Genomic DNA, 14,821 nt, shown 5'->3' on the forward strand with positions numbered 1-14,821 from the left:
TGCCAATATATGAGGTTCCACAGGAACCACAATCTCATGGGGACAAAAGATACATCTCAGCTGCTGATGGTCTGTCACTGCCAAACAAGTGGTGCCTGCCCTGCCTTTAATTCTGCAGAGACAAAACCATTTCCACATTCTGCAGGAGCTGCTTCCTTCACACAAAGGGTCAAAACCTTGTGACTGTAACTGTAGTGCAAACCCAGGGAAGGCAATTTATGTCTTCACTTGGTATTAATGGGACAGGAATCTGGCCACCAGGGATAGTGATGCTGTAAAATATGCAGTAAACAATGATTTCATTTATATGAAGAATGAGCACTATATTAAATTTGAGTTAAATATTAAATGAAGAATGTGTTAAATATTAAGATGAAGATTCCACACACATATTATTTGTTGCAGATAAAAAATAACTGAATATATATTTGAGATTAATTCATCCACCATTTCAAAGCCTTCCTGCCCTTTAGAGAATGTCACAAATCCACACAGTCCCAATTGGTGTATTTTGTATTTTTGTGCAGTACGTGGACCTAAGAATTTCACTTCCATGCTACTGCCACCTTATACATTTGTGACTACATTTTATAACCAAATCCTCACTTTTCTCTACAGCACAATATCAAGATCATTTGTTTGGGCATATGAAACATTCTTCAAACAGCTTTTGGCTGTTCCGCAGTGAATCTCTCACGGGAGATCCTCTCCTACAGAACCGGAATCTCCTGGAAGAAGAGGACAAAGATGTGCTTGGAGGAAGCAGGGAAATGATGCCTCTGAAGCACTTCATTAGGTTTTCCCCCTCTGGCCCCCTTGTGTCCTTCCTTGCCTTGCCTCTCTCCTTCATGACAGTCACATCAAGAGTGAAATTCTGCTTTAAGGCCATCTCCAGAGAGATGGTGGTTGTACACGTTAGTCCTTGGAGGGTAATGAAATGCAACATATGAAAGATGTGTGGTGCTCCATTCTCCCTCCATATGGCTACAACTTCTTTTTCCATAACTAATCTGACATTTGCTGATTGAAGACTGTGTTGTGGAACACATTTTATGCACATTTAATTTGTGCATGAAAGGTTACATTAGAAATTATTTCAGAAAAAAAGTACTAACTGCAACATTGGTTCTGAGGGCATGATACTTTCCCCTAATTTCTTTCATTGTGCTGACAAAATCTTCTGTGCCCTGAAAAAATTTTCTTAAACTCATTTTCCTTGATATGACTTAGCAATATTGTCACATTAATTGATCTGTTGGCACAATTATTGTTAAAGGACATATTGGACTGCAAAACATTGGATCAGAGCACACAGAGATGAAGAGTTTTATGATCTCTGGTAACTGCTATTCTTAATCACAATTATTTACTCTTAAACAGAATAAAATTCATGAAATTAACTTTCTATCAAAATTTCTTCTTTGTTCAGACGGACAAAACCAGTGTTATATCTCTCAGGATTGCAACTCTCTACACAATGCACATCCTTCAGTACAAAGACCTTCATGTCAAAAATAATCAAAACTTAAATTACCTTTCATCACTTGAAGCTAGTTCACTAAAAACATGATCACATACAAAGGGCTGTTACAACCAAAACAAAAATTTTTTGTGCTATATAAGAAGGATACTCAAAATTGCTGAGACCTTTCCCCATTATTTTGCCAAGATACCTTCACGAAAAGATACTTGTTCCCAGACAGCTTCTTTGAAGAGATGTGTCATAAAATTTTTAAATAGTGAATTCTTTAGATTCTTAAGTAAGGGTAATGAACTAAAAATCCAGTTGTGATCTGGAGGAGGTTTTTGGAGCTGTATTTATGGGAAGCAAATGAGTTATTACATATGCTACTCTGCAGCAGTGGTTTTCACACACAGGTAATTTTAAGGAGATAATATTTAAATTAGCTATGCTGTTCTAGTATATTTTTTGAGAAATATTCTCCTTTGAGAAATGATCATGAAAGATGATTTACCATTCAAGGAAGTACCAGTACTTTTTCAAGCCTCTGTAAAATCCTAGGTTCTTCTGAAATTTAAATTTCACCTAAAATTTCCCATGGAGGCTTCAGATATCACAGAAATCACAGATAAGTTGCTTTCTGAGCAACACTCCTAGTTACATTTCCTTCAATCTATAGTGCATTCAGCTCCAGTCCCGTGTAACATGGTCTCACCATCCCCATTTCCAGCTTCCCATGCCCTCTCTTTCCTTTTGCTGCCCCCTTGCTCCCCAGCAGCTCTTGCAGACCCACAAGTCCATGTCAGGTAGATCAAAACCACCACTACCAAAGCTGACTTGTAGCTTAGCGTGTCTCCCTAAATTTCACAACACCTCAAGTCACTTTCACAAAGATTGCTAATAATAGTAATATTGCATTTATTCCCAGTTGTCCAAACCTTCAGCAGAAGCCAGCACTGTCCCACAATTTAATGGTGCATCCACATCACTAATAGGCAGCTCTTTAGTGCCCTTTGGACCATGTGCCCAAACCCCGTGGGACACGAGACACCCAATTGTCCCTTGTGGAATCAGTTCCATGAAACTGTACATCCAACACCCTTGCAATCACAGACACACATAAACAATGCTCATTTCTTCTTTTCATATCCCACAGCATAAACTTCTTCAGTCTTAGCTGCTCAAAATATAAAAGGATCTATATTCACTGGGGGAAGAAAGGAAGAAATTAGGTAAACTGAGTCATACAGTTTTCATTTTAAAAACACACACATTTCTCATTTTCTCTGTACTTCCCATCAGCATGTCAGAGTAAAACCCCAGTGTTATTCCCTGGAATTGGACAAGAGTCCTTGGAAAAAGAATTCTGCTTATATAAACTATTACTGCATGTCAGGATCACTTCAAACTATTATTTGGATATAACCCAGAAGTGTCGCAGTAATTCAGTCCCAGTGCTCACACGAGAATTTTTTGGAAGGGGTTCTGTACTGCAGAGCACTGCTTTCAAGCAGACCAAAAATACTGAATAGTAGTCATTCTTTTTTTTCCCCTTTTTAAAGCATTTCCTTTCCTTTTCAAATGCCCTACAAAATTTAGAAAAAATAGTGCAATCTCCTCTAGGAAAGACAAGGTTACTTTTTCTTATTTTTTATTATAAATAGCATTTTACTGTGACTGGAATTGCACTCAATTTGCTTTTTTCAATGCTTTCAAAGAGTCTGAAAGGTTTATTCTGCTTCACTATTAGCAGCACTCTGCAGTATTCCCATATAACTTGGTGCATAAACCATGAACTGAAAAAGATTATAAAGGGTTAATTTATTTTTACTAGATTTTTATGCATCAGGGCAGCCTGTTTTACTCATATGAGGTAACAGAGATACAGCAATATTCTTCTTTTCTGATTCTTTACATGCATTTTCCCAGGATAGAAGATATTTAAGGTATTTTTAAAGTGTCGATGTATATTGTTGATAATTTTATTTATTACACATTTTGGAAGACAGAGCTTCCAATAATACATTCACCATTATACCTCTGCATGCATGCCTATGGTGTGACACGAACAAATTTAATTTAGTAACATGGGCTTTTTTAAGCCATGGAACATTAGTTTTCTCTAAAATTATTACACTGCTTTCCAGCTCACTGGCTGGATTCTGTGGGGCAAGTTTGTATTTGAGTTGAGTTGATTGATAGGGCCTGATTCTCTATAAAAATAATCCAAGCTCCCCCTGATGTCTTAAATCTGCTCCCCAGAGGCAGGTGGAATTGCACAGCTAAGAGGGGACAAGAGACAGGAATCCCCTATGATGTGCAATTCCAGCAGTGAGAGGCTGGACTGGGATGTGCTCTGCCATAGAATGCCTGACCCAGCTGGAGGCTGCAGCAAACACAGCCCAGCCCTGCATCCCAGCTCTGGAGCTCACTTCTGGGGATGTCTCCCCACAAGACTGTAGCTATGAACTCCCAGGGTGCTCCAGACTGCACCACCAGCACATGGGCTCAAAAAGCCCAGGGGAGTGGCCCCCATTCTGCAAATCTGAACTGCACTGTAACTGTGCTCCATATGAGATGCACTTGGGAACACCTTGGTCCACGAGGGGCCCTGGAAAGCCCCAGTGTCTCTCCTCCTCCCCCAGATACGTGATCCATATCACACTGAAGCCATTAATCCCAGCTTAGTGAGCTGTGAACAAAAGACACACGCTCTTGTGCAGCTTTTCTTTTACTTCTTTCCTTGTAAATGAACTGATGAGACACCAGAACTATCGTGCTGTCTCTGGTGATGTACAAGGCCTGTTTGCACAGTGGTACTGTGCTATTACTATTCATTTTGATAGTGTGTTTCCTTCCTCTCCCTGCAGTTGGTTCATCTGAATTGTCGCCAAGATGGTTGGTTGCCTTGGAAACTAATTAAGGAAAGGCTTTGGTTAGAAGCAGAGTTTCAAGCATTAAACTATTTGAGAGACAGATGCAGAAATTAAGGTAATGTCTGCTAAGATGAAAGGGCTTATCCTTTATGTACAAGGAGAAAGAACTACATTTAAATGCCAGGACTGAAACAAAGCAACTTATATACAAACTGATTTTTAAAGCCTGGAGGAGATGACTGAGTGAGTGGTTTGAAAATCAGTCAGGAGCTTAGAAGAGGTGACAAAGATTCCCAACGCTATTAGAGATGGAGAGATGTACAAATAGGGAAAGACAAAAACTTGGGGAATCACATGTTGAACAAATTATAGCCAGCTCTCCCTTTCCCTCAAATACTGTGTCTTAAAAATGCTTCTTGTGAATGCTGTTTTTGAAAAATATCTGTAGAACTAATTAAAGACCAAATCCCGTCCTCCAGTTCAGGTATGGCACAAGAATCACCTATGAGTCCATCTGCTCCCAAAGCTCACCAAATGCAAGAGCTGGGAAAGGTGAGGGCCAATGGCCCTCAGGACCTCTGAGGGTCCACAAGGGGTAACAACCTGAGCAGCTCAGACAGTGTGGACACAGGCTCAGCAGTGAGCGGGACCCTCAGAGGGCTCAGGGCAAACACATGCACCATTTCTGTGCATGAAAAGCTGCACAGAAAGGTGAGCTGTGCAGCAATTTGAGCTTTTACAGCTACCTATTAACTGAAGTTCAAAGCAAATACAATCTCTGTATGAGCACAGTAATATCAATTTAAATATCATCTTCAGGATAGTGGTTGACTCTGTACTTGCAACTGCATAACTAAACAAAGATTTTGGTTCTTTGTACATTCAATGGCAATGCAGAGGTTGCCATGTAAGTATGACTGTAACAGCATAACAGAATACTACAAATATTGTGGTAAAAAAAGACAAAGTATTAAAAGCAGATGCATGTTTGTGCATCGGTGTGCACATTAATATCCCATAAATTATCATAAAACATAAAATGAGCAACTGCTACAATCACAGAAAAATAAAAGCTAAAGGTGACTTAGGTTCATACACCACTGGCACAAGAAACAATAGTTGCTTGGCAGCAAACTTCCACATTCACAGTGAGATGTTTCTGGATTAATTATTATTACTACAGATCAGATACATTTAAAACTGTTCTTTAATGCCTTTTGAACACTTTTAAGCTTTGTGTGCCATTACTTCAATCATTTTGCAGGATGACTAATAATGCTCTGATAAATTCCTGTCATTTAGAACCTGGCTTGTTTTATGAAATCTGGATGATGGCTTTGGAGAGACATTCCTTTTTACAAGCTAGAAATCCTTTCCTCAGGTATGTGTGAAATGAGCTGTATGTGGGGCAATTAACCCAAGATGTTACTCTCTCTGCTTTAGCAATTCATCTCCTGCCCTTTATGAGTTTCTGCTGACAGGAGCAGGCCCTTTAAGGCAGATACAGCTGTCACTTTTGACTTATCCCATTCTTACTCTTCTGCTGGCCACCTCCTGAGGGTGCCTGACCTAAGTAATTCCCCTTTCCTCCCCATGTGCCCACACGGACTTAGGAGCTACTGAAACTTGCTGGGTGTGAAGGGAAAGAAGTGACCTTTCATTCTCCTTTACATCCTGGTTTCAACAATACTCATGGGTATCTAATGAAGAAATGTCCTAAATTTTAAGTTTCTAGTTCATTGGAAATGTAAATATGAACTGTACCAGTTTCAGCGTGATGTTACACAACAGTCTACAGAGCAGATACTCTCTTGGAGCTTCAGCTGAACCCCACAGTTCCAGACAGAGGATAAAATCAGCCTGTGACACAGCTGTGGCCCTGAGCCCTGGAGAAGGTGACAGGCACACTGCTCTGGAGGGGCTGCTCCGAGCAGTGCAGTGCCTTCAGAGGACATGGCATTGCTGGGCTTCAAAAGCAAAGCAGCAGCTGAAGCTACTCATAGCTTTGCTTCAAGTGACCCTCTGGATTTGTAGGCAATTGTATTTTAAATTGCCATGGAGAACACAGGCAACCCCCCCCAGACCATCTGTTTATAATGGAACACATAAAGCAGGAAGTTTACATGACAGTGGTCTTGAATTTTTTCAATTACAGTTTTCACTATTGTTATTTTTAATGATTGTTCATCAACCCAATACTGCAGTTCTGTGTTAATTCTTATGACACCCTAGATGTGAGAGCTGCTGTGCAGTGAGCTCACTCTGAGATCTGAGCAGCTCTGCAGGGAGATGCAGCTGGGGCTGTACTGAAAACCTGCACATCTAATCTCAGAATTTCAGACTAGAAGGTCGTCAGTCAGTGTGAGCACAGGACAGAGTTCAGGCAATCAGATTACCCTTAATCCCAGAGAGGCTTCACTTTAAGTTGTCTTTGACTGGCTGTCATTGTAAAACTTTGGGGACTGCATTCTCTACTGTAATATTGCTTTTGCTTTGTGAGATGCCTTCACTTAATACAGACACTGCCTTGGAGCCTAACCTTCATGACTAAGTTTGGAGATAGCAACCTTTTGATAAAAGCATGCAGGCTCTGGAATAAACAGGTCTTTTGTAAAGTTTCACCATTTTGATTCTGAATGGAGTTTCTTCCTCCTTGTTTGCCCTCAGGAGATTTTCTTCTAAGTGGACATAAAGCCACTCTGCTCTGAAATACAGCTTATTATCCTGGGAATAAGAAAAACATATTTCTTAACTCAAAAACATTTCTCTAAATACACAGTTGAGCAGGCTAAGGCTTACTGTTAGCTCTCAGAAGAAAATGTTCTTCTGTTTATGAGAACAAAATTTTATATCTATCTGTGAAGAAATACAGAATATTTTAGCATCAAGGGACAAGAAGTGTGGGGAGCTTATGAATTTTGCATGATATAAGTGTTGCTATCTGTGTGCCTGAGAGGCCAGTAGATGATTGAATTGGATATAGTTTTGTTGTGCAAGGGGGATATAGATCCACATGCTCAGTGGTTATAGAACTACAGGGCAGGTGAACAAACAGATGGCAATTTACAGAATAACTACTGATTTCTCTGCTTCCCTCTATTCTACAGCTGAAGAGGGTTGGGCAGGTTATCCACCTCCAGGACAAAATATAATCTCATCACAAAATCTTCTGAATGGGGAATGGAAACAAATCAGCCTACAGTATGAAATTTGGCACAAAACAGCTTACTCAGGCAGAGTAGGAGCTGAGGTGCCCTCTTTCTCTGACCTTATATTCACAGCTGGGAAGATCAGTTACCAGACAGCCCTGAGAAGAGAAATACTTCATATGACAGGCCTTGGAAATGTAGGGACATACACACATGTGCCATATGCTAAAGGCATACAGAATACTCAAGGTCACTGACTCATTGGGGGAAGGTACAGAATATTCCAGAATGACCTGAAGTCTCAGAAGAAAATCCCCAGATGTGTAATTGTCTTTGGATGAGCCTGAATTTTTGGAAGAGATATATACCCTGAACTGGTTGAAAAAAGGATCAAAGGAAGAGAAGTGCACACACTGACCAGCCTGATGCAGGAAAAGAGGTCACTCTTACTGAATCCAAGCACTAACACAAAGCCATGATACATGGCTCCTGGAGCAGAGCACTGACAAGCTTGCTGAATGGGCTGGCCAAGAGCCCAAAAGTCTGATAGCAAACTCAGTGCGTGTGTAGACTGCTTAGTGGTTTACAGTCTGTTTATTTCTGCTATGACTTTTCTTCTTGAATAAGTTCTATTTAAGCCTCTGAAATCCAGGGTCACTGGCAAGTGCCGCTGCTGACTCAGAGTGAAATAGCAGGTGCCACACAAGAGCCACATAAACCCCCTCTCTGGGGGCAGGCAGCGCTCCCAGAAGTTAATAGGAGGGTTGACCTTTGGATTTCTGCTCCTAGGAGGCCAAAAAAGGGACAGGCATGGAGAGGCAGCTGGGTAGAGGCAGGCTGTGTCCAAAGGGACAGTTTGTCCCTCAGTGCTCTGACACAGCAGCTCAGACAGGTAGGATGTCTTGGCTTCCTTTTGTTTTCACTGGGAAAAACACACCCATCTGCAAATGTGCATCAGCAAGTGGCACCAGGCTCAGATGTTACTGCTTCTCAGCTGAGCAGCCTTCCTAAACTCCACACATAGCACTGAATTGACTTTTTAAACTGCAATAAAACGCTAGATTTGAAATATGCAAATCCAGACTTATCTCTCCCCTCAATATTATGCTATCAGCAAACACACTTGGCTGAAAAAAAGACAACTCTCCATTCCCTTGAGCAAACTGGATGGATGGATTTAAATATGACACGTTTGTGAAAACTTTTAACTACTTTATGAGACGATAACAGGGTAAGCAGAGGAGATGGAAGGAAAAGCTTACAAACAATAATTGTTCAGCCATCAACCTAGGGTCCATCCACCATTACTGACTTTCCCTGCAGAAACTGAAGTCACTGCTTTTCAGTATTCAATTAAAAAACCTCTGGAAATTGTTGACAGAAGATATTTTTAGCATTGGGGAAGAGTAGAGTTTGGGGAAACCTGGGGACCCCAGCAGCAAATTTTTACTTAACCTATGCTAATCACACTGACAGAAGACCAAATCATACATTTAACAAAATTTAAACTTCATGAGAGTTGAATTTAGAATACTAGCAGAAGAGTCATCCGTTTTTTTGATACATGGTTTGCTTGGTATACAGCTTTCCTTGTAGGCACTGAAGTGGTTTGGCTTATTTTTCTCTTACTTGGACAATAGAAGAAAAAATGAGAACAAATGTAAATGAAGTCAGATCAAACAAAAGGCCTGCTTCTCATCTCAGCTGAGAGGGGGCCCACAGAGCTCTTTAAGCTTGGCTCAGGAGTGCTCTCCTGCAGCATTTTCAAAAGAGTGGGCTGTGAGCAGGTATGGTGTTTTGCATCTTTTCCAAGAACATGAGCAACCAGAAAAAAAAAAGAAGTTTCTTACACCTTTCAGTATGTCCCTTAAAGACAGCACTTACCATACTGCCTAAAAATACAGCTTAAAATGTAATGCTGTGTATTAGCATCACAACCACAGCAGTTGTCAGAGTTAGGGGCCAGCACAGCTTGTGCCCTGTTCCCTTGAGCACCTCCTTCCTTGCTCTGTAAGAAGCAGCTGTGGCACCTGGCTGTCCCCACAGCCTGACCTTCTGTGATACACCTCAAGGCCTGACAGGAACTGAACGTTTTGAGAAGGAACACAGTGAATATATTTTTCATGTTTCCCAGGGTTTATGGCACTGAGGTCAGCTTGTTGCTAGTTTACAATACAACATTTCCAAGAGATATGCTAATGCTTCATGAAATTTAAATGTTATTGATCTATTCCATACTATGAACCCACAGTTAAATTTACAAGGTGGCAGTAATCAGAGGGTTTTTCAGTCTTAGTGCAAGTGAATTCCCACATGCCTGTGAGTAACCAAGCAGCATGGATTTGGTGCCACACCAGCACCAGCTTTACTGTGAGCCCAGGCAGCAGGGAACTGTCCTGTGTCTGCTTCTGACAATTTGTATCTGTTACTGCACCTCTTCAAGCACATTGCACAGCACAACCAGGGACAGAGGCAGAGTGGGCAATACCCTGGGATGGCCAGAGGGTTTGGCCATTCCTCTGGGGCAAAGCAATCACTGGGAAAGCCATGCAAGAGCAAAACAGTCACTCCAGATGCATCTTGCCCCACAAAGGTGCTCAGACTACATCACCCACAATTTAAGCCCATCAACAGCACTGGCTGGGCAGAGGGGAGGACTTTATGTACCAAAATGTACTAATGAATTGTCTGGACTACCAGCTGAATTTTTCATTAGCAGGATTTCCGTCTGGGAATTCTTTAAGATGATTCTGTGATACTTGACTGGCTTTTTATTTCTAGTTTCATGTTCCACTTAAAAAACTGCACCTGTCTTGCAATCATTACAAGTAGCCTTGATTCCAGTAACATTACTGGGGCAGGTTCTAGGTTCCTTATCTACTTAAAAAATATTCATTAACATTTGGGAAAAAATATCACAGTGATGTTTCCTGGTAGATTACATGTAAGTGCTGCCACCAACTATGAGCATCAGTGTGACATTTTAATTTTACTAGGTAACTGGCCAGTTGTTGGAATTCACATCTCAAAGGATACTTAATAATCCCTAAAAATAAGCAGTTCTAGAAATATTGATGATGTCTGTCACAGAGAGATCACAATTTCAAAAAAGCAGATACCTGTTCCAAAATGGTGTTGATTCTGTCTACTTCACAGTCAATTAAGTATCTTTTTTCTTGCCGTCTGTCCATCTCCTCTATAATTCTTCTGAACTCTTGAACATCTTTTATGCTTCCTACAGATCTGGCTGTCACTTGCCAGTTGTTCTGTACTGCTGCTTCCATAATTGCCTGAAGAATGGAAAATCCTGTGGGGGAAGAGACAATACAACCATTTAAAAGCAGAACAAAAATAAAAGCTATTTTGAATGTTTGACAAAGGGTTCACAAAAACTTGCATCATCTAAAGGGACACAGACTAGCTGAGAGCCTGCAAGTGCTTCACTGCTTGAGAAAACAACAGTGTAGGGACCAGTTTCTCCTTTCAGCTATGCCACTGGCAAAGTCACCAACTTCAGCAGAACATCTTGGTGGTATATCACTGCAAGGCCTAGCAGAATCTGTCCAATATACCATATTATGATCCTTTCAGGGATGTTTATGGTCATGCTGGGGTCTGTGCCAGCTGAGAATAGGAGCCTGCAGCCATTACTTGGGCAGAGGTCCATCAGCCTGAGGAGCAGGACAAAAGGGGTGATTTGCCTGTGTAGACTGCAGCAATGGGTCATTAACTGGCAGGGATCCAAGCACTGCACAAGAATGTCAATTAAGTCATTGTACCAGTCATTGGAGCCACAGCCATAGGAGACTACCTTAGTGACACTCACTCTGATTTCAAAAAAATGTTTTTAAATATGGAGTCTAGCAGCATTAACCACATTTCAATATGTTCATTAAGGTAATACCAACTCAGTTAGCATCCTCTACACAGGAGAGAAGCAGCACAGAATGACCAAGGACTACACAGTGGGAAATTACAGAGGCAAACAGCATTTCAATTTCTTGTGAACAGCCGTGCCTTGGCGAAAGGCAGAACCCAAGTCAAGTCCCTGAGTGAAAAGTGGTGGAACTAAAGACAATCTCTGTCAAGTCATGCTAATGTAGAAATCATCAGATATTGATTTGCATCCCTTTATTTTAATATGTAGCTGGGAACCTGTTTTCATTCAGAAAACTCAATTTTGTGCATAGTTCTAATTATTTCCATTCTGAGCAGATGCCGATCAGAGACAGAGGTCATTCTACTTCAAACACACCTAGTGGTTTTCAGTAGAGTTCTACTGTACTGAAGCATATCCATATGAGTGCTGTTTCTGTCCAGACCATTTATTTGCAAAAATATCAGTCCAATTATTTTGTCATACTGTGGATTTCTTATCCACAGCCAGTTTTGAAAAGCTTACACACAACCACATAAACATACAGGATCAACAACCACTTAATTGTGCTCTGTGCTAACCAGTTCTCTGAAACTGAAAGGAGTTTGAGCTACAGAGGAACAACATGTTCGCTGCTGCAAATTACACCAACAGCTATTCTGAACTCAGACATCCTTGCAGAGGTACAACAATAACAAAGAACTTGTGCTGCAGCCTGATCTTCCACAGCCTGCTGTAAATTTGTAGTGGCTGTGTGAAGCCAGAGGAGCTGCACCATTACCTCATCACAGACACAAACAAGGGAAGAATGATTTCCTGGATTACAATTAGATTATCATAATTTACCGTGTGACTTCCTTAGGTCTCACTCAAATGCCCTCACTTTCCCTGTGCAGCCTCCTTGATTCTTAATGCTTTTCTTTGTATGAGTGCACTTTACTATCCCATGAAAGGTGGTGACAATTAATATGTACGCTGGTTGAGAATTCTTTCTGGCATCTTCTTTCCTCTGAGACTACTGAAAGAGAGGCATTTACATATGTATAGCACAATGAACTCAGTCTTCCTTAACATCATATTTTACAAAAATGGTTCTGATGTCTGTGACAGCATTGTGATTGCATTACATGTAGCAGGAAGATCTAAGCCTAAGATACTCAGTTGGCTGCAAATGAGGAATTTTTATGTGGAAGCATAAATACCACTAATGGGGATTTACAAATGCTTTGTGTACAAAGATGTGCTTTTGAAAATACATTATTTCAGTCAGTAATAAATATTTACAACTTTTTTTCATCATTCACATAACATCTAAGTATGAACCTTGAGCTTGCTGTAAACAACAACAGTCCATAAGTCCAGGTTTTTTTACTTCAGATTGAACAAATTAGTTGAAAATATTATGAAAAACTGACACTTCAAACATATCTGTAGCTCTGTTTTTTGCTAATGACACATACAAAGCTCGTAAACTACCTCAAGGAAAGAAGGAAAATTAATATGCTGGAGTGAAGATGCCATTGCATCCTAGTTTCAACTACACTGAGTCAGAATTTGCTTTGTCAAACCTTGAATATCTCAGAAGAAAGTTGGGCAATTTTCATAATTTTGTGCAATTGCATGTTTGTGTGGGTGAGTATATGTGTATTTTTGTATGCATGTGTATTAGTCAGTGGTTACCATTTCAAGAAAGTACAAGATTACTCAGCAGCCTTACTCCTATGCATGAAAATACAATTACAGTACACTAAGACTGAAAAGTTCCAGAGCTTTGTAATTTCTGTCTTCTCTTCCTCCTCTTTCTCCTTGTCACATCAAATCTTCACCATCATAGTCCCCTCTACCCTTGCCAGTTCTGGAAATCCTCCCTATGGGCGCTGTCTGTGCTGCACCAGCTCCTCTCTCTTGGGCCCTCTCCCATCCTTGCTTTGAGAAGAACCATGTGCCCTTCCTGCAGCAGCTCCTTAGACCAGTCCTCTGGTGACCTTTACAGAGTCCATTCTCCTGGTTTACTAAAGCTTAGCTCAAACCTCCTGCTCTCACGGGAAGGTGCCACCTGCATCCTCACTGCTCCAGTCTCAGGTGTCTCCCCATGTCTACTGCCTCCAGCACCATTTACTGCATTTTACATCATTTCCCTTATCTGGTATTTCTGTAAACAACATGTTCCAGGCTCCAGCTGTACTTTACCATTAAAAGAGCTGTTACATAAGCAGCATGATTGTTTAACTAAAAGGACCATTTTATCTTGCAATGTGAACTTTTCTTTCTAGCATAACAATGCAAGCTGTGCCACTCTGGGAGCACTGCCTGGGTAATGGACAGGGAAATGATTTCCCGTGTTGCGTGCACTGTCACTGACCAGGCCTGCACATGGTGCTTGTCCACACCCTGCCCTCAGGAGACACATGAATGCTCATCCCTCAGCCCCCTGGAGGTGCAGAACTCTCACAGGTACCTCTCCTCTTGTTCCCCCTAAGGGAGAAGGCAACAGCCAGCCATGGCAACTATCTCTGATCCAAAGTCTTTGTCTGGTGTGCATCACATTTACTCCAAAACACTAAAGAACTGATAATTCACCACAGGTCTGTGGAGCAGATGTGCAGGAAGGGATTTCACCAATACTGTTGCCAGTTCATACTACTTATGTCAAGACAGCCAAAAAATATTAGTTAAGGCAAGAAAAACTTGAGATTATCTTGAAACGGGGATCATAATATCATCACAAAATTCAGTGGCTGCTCATTCTATAATCATTAACACCAATACAGACCACAAGAAAAAATTATTTAGACCCCAATCTGATCTTTCAACTTCTTTTTTTTAGTCATACCTTGGGACTATGAAAAATAGTGGGATGAAAGCAGGCATTTTTCTGGAAGCACTGTTTCTGAGGTTGGTTCATCTGAAGGCACCACATCTCTTCTCTGCACTATGTTATTAACAAGTTGGCATTACAGATTTAAGACCAATCTGGTAACATGATGGCTGTGGTCACACTTGCCAGGTCATCTAACACAGTTTGCTCCTGTCATCTTTGAGTGCAATCTCACAGGTCAATCTGATCTGCATCACTAAAAGCTTAGCTGATCCTGGCCTTAACATTCAAGTACGCCATTGTCTGGCTTATTTTAAAAATACTGATGAATTCAAATAGCTAGGCCTCATCTAAACATTGTTCAAAATGATTGGGCTGTAGGTAAACATAGTAATAAAACTAAAACCAAACAAATGCCCAGCTTGCCTCTCTGTGAGCTGAAGCAAGTATTTTGAGTTTTGCAGACTGAAGCTTGCAAAAAAGGAAAACATTCTAAATAAATTTCTCATAAAGCAGTGAAAATCTTATTTGTTGCAATGCCATCTCTGTACTTTAAGCAATGCAGATGGAATTACATTCTGGCCAGTCCTCCCTTAGGCTGGACTAAGAAACAAATTCAGCCAGTATCTTGCTACTTCT

The 14,821-nt window shown here is 40.8% G+C and overlaps 1 protein-coding gene across 4 annotated transcripts in view; it reads right to left on the reverse strand.

Annotated features, from left to right (window-relative positions):
- The window catches only part of GRIA3 (glutamate ionotropic receptor AMPA type subunit 3), a 141,594-nt gene that overhangs the window by 68,233 nt on the left and 58,540 nt on the right, over positions 1 to 14,821 (reverse strand). For all 4 annotated transcript variants that reach the window (XR_010029753.1, XM_063170603.1, XM_063170602.1 and 1 more), the window contains exon 4: positions 10,607 to 10,794. Coding sequence is in view for 3 of the 4 variants with exons in the window: in XM_063170603.1 (XP_063026673.1) it covers positions 10,607 to 10,794 (188 nt within the window). In the remaining variant the exon portion in view is untranslated. The remainder of the gene's footprint in view (positions 1 to 10,606; positions 10,795 to 14,821) is intronic.

Source organism: Melospiza melodia, chromosome 16 (assembly GCF_035770615.1).
Source record: "Melospiza melodia melodia isolate bMelMel2 chromosome 16, bMelMel2.pri, whole genome shotgun sequence".
Classification (NCBI taxonomy): Eukaryota; Metazoa; Chordata; class Aves; order Passeriformes; family Passerellidae; genus Melospiza; species Melospiza melodia.